This window comes from Artemia franciscana, chromosome 17, assembly GCF_032884065.1.
Source record: "Artemia franciscana chromosome 17, ASM3288406v1, whole genome shotgun sequence".
Classification (NCBI taxonomy): domain Eukaryota; kingdom Metazoa; phylum Arthropoda; class Branchiopoda; order Anostraca; family Artemiidae; genus Artemia; species Artemia franciscana.
The window spans coordinates 13,995,865-14,007,951 of record NC_088879.1 but is presented as its reverse complement, the minus strand read 5'-3'; the positions used below and the strand labels follow the sequence as shown (position 1 = coordinate 14,007,951).

The window sequence follows — 12,087 nt, the reverse complement described above, 5'->3', positions numbered from 1 at the left end:
CAATAATATACTTTAAGTTCTCTTTTCTTAAATTCACCTTAAAAAAAAATACCACTCCACCAATGTCTCCTTTACCACCAAGTAAAGGCGCAGAGAAATAGAAAGGCTTTTTTCATAGTTCCAAACCAGTACTACTTGATCCCGTAAAACATTTCCAACCATCTTTAGCACCTCATTATATATACCTAATTCACTATTCCATTAATGCCCTACTCTAAAATCTTGTAAAACCTCCCTTGCCTGGTACGGCAATGAACTTGAAGACTTCTCTTCAAGACCTTCCAAATAAGCTCCTTTAAGTAGCTGCACTCATGGTATCTTCACAATACGTTCGCAGAACCTATTGATATTCACTAGCCTAGTGATATTCACTACTTAACTATTAATATTTCTATTTGCACCTAACTATTGTTAACAGTTCTCTACTCCATTTACGACGTTTTGTATGTTTGATAATGGGTAATAAAACGATAATAACAATAAGAAAAAGCAGGCGAATTATGTGAGAATCATACAAAGAATATTCAGGAATTGCTTGAGAAGTTCTACTTTTAACATAATATTTTTTTTTAATTTTTAGGATTCTTTATTTATTAAAAGTGTGTCGATTCATTAATCACTAAACACAAACAGTTAGAAAAGAAAAAGTACAGTAAGTGTAGGGTTAGTCCAGTACACAAGGAAAAATGTTAAGAAAACAATTCTTATTTCTTAGTATGCAGACAAATCCTAGTTAATATATCTTGCAGGGGCAGAACCTTTAGCTTCGCTATTTTCCTTATATTTTCATATTTTTTTTTTCATCACATTTTTTAAATATTTGTGCCTATTCTCTAAGTCTTGAAAATTGTCTATGAACAAACACCCAAGTATCATCTAATTCATCTAACTTAACTTACGTAATCTAACTTAACTTAACCTAATTTATCAGTATTTTGCTATTAATATGTTTTTGGTAAATGGCCCTGATGGTGTGTAACTATTAATATAGATTATTTGAAAACGGAAAATGTAGTCAAATATACATTTATTTTTCAGAATTTTCTCTAAAAAATTGTCCAACAGTGAAAGGGGTGAAGATAAATGTTCTCCTCATGCAAAATACGTTAACTAGGATTATTCTGCATATTACGAATTAAAAATTGTTTTCTTGACATGTTTCCGTATGTACTGGACTAACCCTTAACTTATACCAAAGTGAAAACACTTTGGCAGAGATATGAGTTCAGTCGTTCTAAGTGCATAAAGAACAAAAAAGTAAAAATTAAGGTGTTTGCCTAGGAGCCTCACTGGACGTAAGGAAACATAGCAATTGAAACTTCATAATATGCAGAACAATCATAGCTAACACATTAAGCATAAAAATATCCTTAATCTTCACTTCTTTCATTGCTTTACACTTTTTCTATATAATTTCTGAAAAAAAAGCATGGACTCAATAAGTATTCTTTCAGTTTTCAAACCCGTGCTGAAACAAATGGGATCTACAAAATTTATTTATAGATGCCACTATAAAAACCGCAGTGAAGTCAACACAAAATAAAATGGCTTTTTTCACCGTTCTTATTAAATTAATGGCATCTAAGTTATTTCTTATAGCAAGAGTTAAAAGAAAAATACTAAGAAATTAGGTTAGGTTATGTTAGGTTACGAAGATGAAACAAAGTCTTAGTGAACACACACAAAAATTCAGAAATTGGCAGAAAATTGTAAAAACAATCAAAGAACTGAAGATAAAGGTTAGTTTCATGCAAAATGTGTTAACTATGATTATTTCGCACATTATAAAGTAAGAACTGTTTTCTTAACATGTTTCTTTATGTCCAGTGTTGCTCCTAGGCTTATACGAAAATGAATAATAATATAGAAATAAATAAAAATATCAATAAAAAGCTAAAAAATGAAAAAGTAAATACGACTTTCCGTCATGGAAAGGCAGCGTGGTCTTCAAAATTGCCTATGTTGTAATGGTTTATCGTTTTGTTTCATTCCATTTATCTTTATCTATTTTTTATTATTATTATTATTATTATTTTTGCACTGAGGACTAAATCGAGGTCTCGATCATACAGCCTTGAGCATAGACAAATATTAATCTACGATCCCTCTCCACATGTATGGGAGTTTCAAATTGATTTCTTAACCTTTCAATGGTATATCGCAGATACCCCCTTTTGACAACCCTGAATAAATATAGTACATTTTGATTAAGTTTAGTCTCCCGATTGACATGCCCTGACAATTTTAACTTAAGTTAACCACCCTCTTAGGTGCTAAATATACAGAAAGATGACCTATGTTTTTTTCGAAACATTTCCACTGGGCTTTTGGTGCGATCAAATCTAGTTACCATATCAAATTAGAACTAGTTGAAAAAAATTACCTGGATCGTCGATGGCAACAACCAACAGATGAGTCATAATTGAGACAAGTTCGTCTTCAGCGTCTGCGTGATAAGTCATAGCTCTTTGAAGGGTCGACAAACTTGGCAAACTCTCTGCATCTTGAAGTTTTGAAAGATCGGTTAGATACCAGAATTTTAAGCTTTTATTTTGAACTAGTAAGTCAATATGGCAAAACTTAATTTCTAACTACTGAGGGTTTTTCTGTCCTCTTTTATGTGTCAATTTTCGCCAACTTTTCAGTATGTCAATACCTAGTAAATTTTTGGGTCTTAGGAAAAATATGGAAATGTGTAAACTCCTACTTAGAATGACAGAAGCTCCAACATATGGATGCAAAATTTTATAGATTTGTTTTTTTAAACTGGCTTTCACAAAAATGCATTTCTAGATTTGAAATCCATAATAAGAAAAAAAATCAGAAATAAAGAAGTTCTTAGCAATAAAAAAGCTGGTAGATAAAAAAAACCATGAAAGCAGAAAAATTACAGTTAATATGAAATCTTAAAAATAAAAAATAAATCTACAAAACAAAGAATGTATTCCCGAAATTTTACGCACAAATCCAATAAGTATACACAAAAATAACCTACAAAAACAAAAAAGGAAATAAAAAATGGGGGGGGGGGGGTAAGTGAGATCATAGGTTTCTCATAGATTATAATCGTGTCTAAAAAAGACAGGATGAAGATCATGTTTTTATATCTTGAAGTTTCGGACTGGACAGATATGAGGCTAGGAGCATGTACGTTTTTATACAATTTATTATATTTTTTAATTGGGAGAATAAAAACGGGTAGGAGAAATCCTGGTAACCGTCCTTTTGGGTTCAACCTTGTCATTGAAATGGGTGAAGCACACAAGTTTATTCTAGGTATAGGTTTATAGGCCTTGGTGTAAAGTAAATATGGTTGCAACCATAGCAATTTTTGCGTTTTTTTAACCACTTTTCGCTAAGATTTTGCCTTTTATTCGGTTTTAAAAAAATAAAGATTAAATAAAAAAAATTCTTTTACTTAAAAAATTTTGATTATGTTTTAATTTAAAATTTTTAATTTCGGATTGAAAAACTTAGTTTAGAAAAAATAAAACTTCAATCTTAAGTTGAGAAAAAACAATTACGTCTTCATTGTTTTTGAAACATAAGCATACATAACTATGTGCAAATTCACAAGTATATAAAAGAATAGCCTAAAAGACGTAAAAGAACGTAAGGGGTGGGCAAGTGGGAACATGGTTTCTCATTTATAATAATCTAAAAACAATCTGATGAAGAAAATTTTTTTTAATCTTAAACACTCGAACTGAACGTTTTTGTGCCTGGAACATTAAGGGCATTTTCGGGTTTTAGCTAGATGGTCACACGTGATTTTTTCTTCTTTTTTTTATTCATTTTCATAAAAAAACAACAGATTTTTTTTTCGGATAGATTACAATTGAAAAGAATGATATTTCAAGCATGTTTTTCTTTTCTTTCTTTTTTTCAGTCGAGAAAAAAAAAGAACAAAACACAAAAAAAAAACAAAAAAAAAACGTTGAAGCAATAAAAAAAAAACAAAAAAGTTCACCCGCAAATTCAGAACATATATACTTTTGCAACTGATTAAGATAGAAACATAGTCATGACACAGAAAACATAATCATAAGACAGAAAAATACAGATAGGCTGCAAATCTCGAAATACATGAAGACGATGCCAGGACATGAGCAAACACACGAAGAACATAGTTGCACGCGTCGTTTAATCACGCTATCGTCTATGTATTATCGTCTCATATGCTTTTTTGTTTTGTATCAGATTAACGACGCTTCTTGACTACTAAGGTCCCTGCGTCGGCCCTGCAGTGCATTGCTGCAGCATGATTCCATCTCTGGGTCCCGTATTACCAAGCTAAGGTCAAACCCACTGCGCATATGCTTTTTTAATGGTCACTTAAAGCATTTTCGAATTGGTATGCGGCAGACTGAAAACTTCCTAATAGCAGATAAACATACAATTATTTCCTTGACAATTTTTTATTGTCATATATTTGAAATCTTCTTTTTCTTTTTATCTCACCTAAATAAGTCCCTAGCAACTTAAATGTCGATTCGACGCCATTTGCGCCAGAAATGGCTCTGGAGGATCTTTGTATTTTTTTTTTTCGTTCTAAGTAAGCTATAAACAAATATTTCTTTCTGAGCCAACTTAAGTAAAAGAGATTGTGAAAATTTAGAAATCTTGTGCAAGAATGGTTTTACGATTACCTGTTACAGAATGGTAAATAGGGCAAATGTTGGGGGACGCAACTCGGATGTTGATCATGAGGGTGGCAACTGATTAATCATACCCAAAACAAATGTACTTACCAAAACCAAGTGTAGTGCCAAATGTATGTAGGAACTCGAAAATCATTAATACATCACCGAAGGCCTTACCAGGTAATTTTAATGAAGGAATCCTTGGAAATTTAGGAAGCGGTCTTGAACCTGTAAAAATAATGTTAAGTCAGTCAATGTCAAACCAAATGTCTAGTCAGTAGCTCTATCGAAGCCATTTTCCGATGAGAGTAAAACAACTAATTAATTATCATTAATCATAACTAATTATCATTAATTAATGTTTTAGTTAATATTTTAGTTCAATAAATCATTTTTGATTGATTATCATTAATGGCTGCTGTTAGGGTGTAAGCTGGAAGTACTGAAATTATGGTCCAATTTTACTTTGTCTACCTACTATGAAACAAACCCTACATTTATAGTTGATATATTCAAGTTAGTTTCAATTTGGATTGATTAAATTCAGCTTGCAATAATTCATTTTAAATAAAATTTATCTAATCTTAAAATGAAGCTTTTTAACACTTCAAGACAAATTTTCTTATTTTGTCAATTTGTTTAATTATTTGTAGTTTGAAGAGAGTCACACATCCAACATTATTAAGTAGTAACAGCTGTTTTAAACTATAATTAATATAATTAACTATAATTAACTATAATTAATGTATAATTGTATATTAACACCCAGCAAGGTCTGTCAGATGACATGCTTAAAACAGAAAAAAGTAGCGAATACTCATTTTTCACAATTGGAGAAAATCACCCCCCCCCCAACACAAATCGTCAGGCTTTGCTGCAAGATACAGCGACCAAAGTAATTGAACGAGCAAACCATTATTACTTAATCATTTCAAGAATGATTTGGTGGCTAATTCACACCCCTTCTCTTTGTAAGATTTCCCTGACAAGATTCTGAGACTCTGGGACTCCCCTTCATATTTGCTAGTAAACAGAGAGGCATAGATAAAGCATACAAAGTATGAAGTTACCTCGCACCCCCTTCAACCCCAAATGAAGCATTCCCTGAAAGTTCTAAATCGATCTCTCAGTCACGAGACAAAACATTCCAGATTATCAAAACTATAAGTTTTGGAGGACTCATTTACAAAGAGAAAAAAATCCCTTCCTTGACCTTGAATCGAACTCTTTATCCATCTGCTGGCGCATTTTAGGCTTATACTGATTTTTTACTCCACAAATGCAACTCTTCCCCAAAATCTCAACATTAAAAAAAAACATAAGGTTTCACACGATTACACTCTCTGCCGTTCCAGCCAATGGGGCTTGTTAGTTGGATTTACACCGGTAAATTTATGTTCAAAAATAATCTTTCTATAACTACAGACACAACAAATTATATATATGACAATCAACAAATTATATAAGACAATAAATTATATAAGACAACAAATTAGGCTATATAAGACAATCAACCAGAAAAAAAACAACAAATATAATATAACTAGAAGACATAACCATACATGGCTAACAGGCGTGCCCCGTCTTTGATTTTAAACTTGAGATGTATGTTTATATGTTATGGCACGTTCATTAGGGATTGATTACTTTTCGTCATTACCAATAAAAATAACGTAATTTCTAAAAATGCTCTGCTTTTTGGTTTCTCATTTAAGTACATGACCGTATTTTTGGATACAAAAGGTATGCATGACTGCGGTGATGCAACACTTACTTAATGTATACCCGCCCCCAATATAATTTCTTCAAAAGCTTTTAATCAACACATTTGTGCTACCCGTATTAGGCTGTTTACAAAAAAAAAAAAAAAAAAAAAAAAAGAACACTCGTATTTCGTAACGTTCGGCAAAAAACACTCGTATTTAAGCATAAACAAATTCAAATAAAATTTAATAAATCCCAGTACTAAAATATTTAATTCTGGAACAGTGATATTATAAAAATCTTCAAAATTTCGGGATGGGGGCTCGTTCCTCTTACGTGCCTGATGCAGATTATGCATGAAAATCACTCATCTGAGTGTAAATTGATTTCTGATAATGTCACACAATAATTTTGGTGCAATGGCTTCAATTGCGGGCAGGAGAGGGAAAGATGCCTTTCTAGATCTTTTTGCCTCATAGATTTTGAAAAATACCCTTTTGAGGGGCATTTTCATTGAAAGATGCCTTTTTGGAATTTTCAATAAAATAATTTAAGAAATTACAAATTTACCCCCCTCCCCCATTTACTTTGAAAATACAATTTTGCCCCCTACCCCTGAATTTTCATAAAAAGATACCACTGATTAAGTAATGCCACTCAATCCTCCGGGGATAGTAAATCAGAAGTTGTGTGTAATAACAGTAATATCAAATAATGAAAGAAGTGACCTTTGGTAATACCAATAGAAACAGATTCAACTGAAGTGAAATATTTTTTTTTTGAGGGGAAAGGCAAGGTGGGAGCTGTGACAGGACAAACCTCTTTTCTACTGTCAGCGAGACCAACTGTCTTACTTATTCACAGACCTTAAGGAATAAATACTATTTAATTTTTAATTTTGGATAATTAATTATTTTTTAGATAAATTATTAATTATTTCATTATTTTATAATTTATTTTGTTTTAAACAAACAACAATTGTTAAAACAAAAAAAAGAATTTTCAGATCATATCTTCGTGAGGACAGAAGGTCATCATGTACTGCCATTGCTTCATAATAAATTTGAAAATTTTTATCGTCTATTTTGGGTATAGATAACGCTTATGAATAAGCGCCAGACATGGGAGAAATTTTTTATCCCGAAAATTGTCTATATATCATAAATTTATATATTTTTTTTTTAATTTATGCATCGTTGCCATTTGGAAATTTAGGACTTATATATCTTTAATTGAAAATCAAATAGTTTTCAGAACAAAGATCAACATTCAAAACTTGCGCTGTATGCTAATAGATAAAGTTTCAAAGTTCGAACTCAAAATTCCAAAGTCAGCTGAAATTTAAAATGAAAAAAATTATAATCTATATTTTTCAAATGTCTAAATGCTAATAGAATATTTTAAGAAAGTTGATTTTTTTTTTTTTTTTTTTTTATTTACTTTGAACAAAAGATAAATTATACCTTACTGAACTACTAAGAAAAATGAGCAAAAACAGAACTCCATTATAATGCTGAATAAATTATAGAACCTAAATATTAATCAGCTAGGTCCTGGGGCCTTAAGGTCCTTGGACATAAAGACTATATTGGAAGGTCCTTAGACCTTTGAAGCACATCTAAAAAGACCATAAGAAGTTATACACTGACCATTTAATGCGAGATCTTCAATAGCTTTCCATTCCTGGATCACCTTTTCACTTTTCTTTTGGCGTCTTTTTTCACGTTCCTCGAACTTTTGGCGAATTTCCAAAGACCGGATAAGCATTGAATGCTGCTTTCGTCGTTCTTTCTCCTACAATAACAATAACATTCAATAATAGTTAATTAATTTTAGACAATAAATTCAATAAATGAAAAATAAATAAATTTATTATTTTGTTGATTAGTCTGTTTATTATTCATAATTGATTTAGTTTAAACAATAATTTATTGCAATGTGCCCCAAAGTTTCGACACCTATGTACCGCTTTCTTTTTATTTTCGTAACGCTGAAATTCATTCATTTTATTATTTTTTTGTATAGACACAAAATAATAATGAAAGAGGAATACAATTATTCATAATAAAACATAGATAGAAGTTATAAGCCCCATACTTTCGTCATTTATTTATTATCATTTACCGCTTTCTTTTTATTTTCGTAACGCTGAAATTCATTCAAAATTCATTCATTTTATTCTTTTTTGGTATAGACCAGTGGTTCTCAACCTTTTTTTTACCCATGGACCCCTTTTCTCTTTTTTTTATCTTGGTGGACCCCTTCATAGCTATTGGACTTAAGAACAATTTTCTATTCTTCACTAATATAAATTTTAAGGTTTTAATTATCAAAGAAATAGTATACGATTAAGCTTTATTTTTAAATGAAAACTAGTTTAATTCAAATAAAATATTCTACTATAAAAATAATAATTATTGTTACTATTACTATTATTGTGATAATAACTACAATATTACATTGTTTCTTCCATGGGCAAGCAACTCAAAATCATGGAGAGTAGAGCTCCTCAGGTAGTTGAATTCACTCCAACATTATTTTTGTAAACTGAATACAAAAAGGAGTTGAAATTATGTGTGTGATTAAAAAAAAGTAAAAGGCATGTTTATTCAATGATATCCCTATGGTTGATGCTTCTCGCGAATTTCCTTATATTTGGTTCTATCGATGTTAATGATAGTCGAAGATCGCCCCTTTTCACAATGTCAAGTCTATTGCGAGCTTTTGATAACATTTGAGAAACACGACTAAATCCCGCTTCAACAAGGTAAGATGTAGGAAAAGCAATAACGTAGAACTGCGCTTTATCCCAGAGCAAAGGGTACTTTGTAGCAACAACGGTTGTTTTCCATATATTGTACTTTTCATCTTTGGAATTTGCACGCGTTATATCATCACTTTGTAATTCGATGAGGGGCTCTTGCAAAGACAATTCTATTTCGGCAACATTAACTTCGAAAGGAATTGAAACCCAAATCAGTATATCCATCCTGAGTAGGTCGCATATCTTCATGTATATCTTCCAAATATTCACCATATAATGCAAGATCTTCATCTTGCAAATCGCTGCTAACACAGGCCAAACAAGGAAATTGTTCAAATGCACGACGCCAGATATTATTCTTATACAGCTGTAGTTTTCTTAGAAAAGCAGCAATAGCACTTTTACTAGATATCAGATTAGAACCGTTTCCTCGGAGCTGTTTATTAAGAGAATTAAGTTTTTTTTAAATATCTGCTAAGTAAAACACATCATTTTTATTTGCAAGCAGTTTCGCCTCAAGTTGTGTGTCAGCAAGAAAGAAAACAACAGAATCCCAAAGTACAATGAAATGCTTAAGACAATTCCCCTTTGATAGCCATCTCACTTCTGTATGTAATACAAGCCACTCAAACTCTTCTCCATTTTGCTTACAGAATTCACGAAAAAGGCAGTCTCGGAGAGAATTTGATTTAATATGGTTTACAATTTTATTACAACAGAAAGGGCATCATGCAGACGTGCACTCATTTTCTTTGTAACTAAGTGTTGACGGTGTATCACACAGTGAATATAATATACTTCTAGAACTGTTTTTTTTTTTTTTTTTAATGTGCAATAAAACCTTTGTATCTGCCTGTCATAGATGGTGCACCAACAGTAGCACAAGCAATTATATTTTTAAGTGGGATATTGTTTTCCTGGAAATAAGTAGCAACTTCATTAAAAATTGTTTCACCTTTTGTGTTTGTCGTAAGACTTCTATCAAAAAGCATTTCTTCTTTGGGTCCTTCATAGTTAAATCTAACATATGCTAGTAAAAGGGCCTTCTTATCTCTTAAAGTTGATTCATCAAGTTGAAGGGCAAACTATTTCACTTGCAAATGAGCTATCAATTGTTTTTCTACATCCTCAGCCATTTCATCAATGCGTCGTTACACAGAAGAGTCAAACAGTTCGTGGTAACGAACTGTAGTAAGGAGCGACCCGGCTCAATAGTAAACGAAACTAAAAAACGGAATTTTGATGCTAAAATGTACATTAAAAGAATCGGATTTTCATGCTGATTTTAAATATATAAGTTTCATCAAATTTAGTCTTTGTCATCAAAAGTTACGAGCCTGAGAAAATTTGCCTTATTTTGGAAAATAGGGGAAACACACCCTAAAAGTCATAGAATCTTAACGAAAATCACACCATCGCATTCGGCATATCAGAGAACCCTATAGCGAAAATTCCAAGCTCCTATCTACAAAAATGTGGAATTTCGTATTTTTTGCCAGAAGACAAATCACGGGTGCGTGTTTATTTTTTTTTTTTATTTTTTTTTTTTTTTCCAGGGGTCATCGTATCGACCAAGTGGTCCTAAAGTGTCGCAAGAGGGCTCATTCTAACGGAAATGAAAAGTTCTAGTGCCCTTTTCAAGTAACCAAAAAAATTGGAGGGCACCTAGGCCACCTCCCACGCTCAATTTTTCTCCAAAGTCAACGGATCAAAATTTTGAGATAGCCATTTTGTTCTGCATAGTCAAAAACCATAATAACTATGTCTTTGGGAATGACTTACTCCCCCACAGTCCCTGCGGGAGGGGCGGCAAGTTACAAACTTAGACCAGTGTTTACATATAATAATGGTTATTGGGAAGTGTACAGACGTTTTCAAGTGATTTTTTTTGGGTTTTGGGGATGGGGTTGAGGGGAGGGGGCTTAGTGGGAGGATCTTTCCTTGGAGGAATTTGTCATGGGGGAAGAAAATTTCCATGAAGGGAGCGCAGGATTTTCTAGAATTATTTAAAAAAAAAAAACAATGAAAAAACAAACATGGGGAAGTTTTTTCAATTGAAAGTAAAGAGTAGCATTGAAACTTAAAACGAACAGAGATTATTACGCATATGAGGGGTTCTAAAAATACTTTAGCATAAAGAGCGAGGTATTTAGGCGGAGATAAATACCTCGCTCTTTATGCTATAGTATTTTTAGTAATTTCAACTATTTATTCTACGGCCTTTCTGATTCAGGGGTCATTCTTAAAGAATTGGGACAAAACTTACGATTTAGTGTAAAGAGCGAAGTATTAACGAGGGCACGAACCCCCTCATATATATAATAAAAATTTAAGAATACAAAAGTTTGTTACGTAACGAACTGTAGTAAGGAGCGACCCGGCTCAATAGTAAACGAAACTAAAAAACGGAATTTTGATGCTAAAATGTACATTAAAAGAATCGGATTTTCATGCTGATTTTAAATATATAAGTTTCATCAAATTTAGTCTTTGTCATCAAAAGTTACGAGCCTGAGAAAATTTGCCTTATTTTGGAAAATAGGGGAAACACACCCTAAAAGTCATAGAATCTTAACGAAAATCACACCATCGCATTCGGCATATCAGAGAACCCTATAGCGAAAATTCCAAGCTCCTATCTACAAAAACGTGGAATTTCGTATTTTTTGCCAGAAGACAAATCACGGGTGCGTGTTTATTTTTTTTTTTTATTTTTTAAAAAAAAAAACATTCGTTAAAAATTAAAATTTATAGTTGCCTTTTTATGTAACCAAAAAATTGCAGGGCAACTAGGTCTCCTTCCCCACCCCTTATTTCTCAAAATCCTCTGATCAACACTAAGAGAAAGCCATTTAGCCAAAAAAGGAATTAATATGCAAATTTCATTTTAATAATTTATATGTGGAGAGCCAAAATCAAACATGCATTAATTCAAAAACGTTCAGAAATTACATAGAAAAAAAACTAGTTTTTTTT

At 31.9% G+C, this 12,087-nt stretch overlaps 1 protein-coding gene across 1 annotated transcript in view; it reads right to left on the bottom strand.

Annotated features, from left to right (window-relative positions):
- The window catches only part of LOC136037890 (bromodomain adjacent to zinc finger domain protein 2B-like), a 152,001-nt gene that overhangs the window by 72,803 nt on the left and 67,111 nt on the right, over nt 1-12,087 (bottom strand). Inside the window, 3 exon segments of the mRNA XM_065720745.1 lie at nt 2,384-2,503; nt 4,752-4,871; nt 7,997-8,141. Of these exon segments, the coding sequence (XP_065576817.1) occupies nt 2,384-2,503; nt 4,752-4,871; nt 7,997-8,141 (385 nt within the window).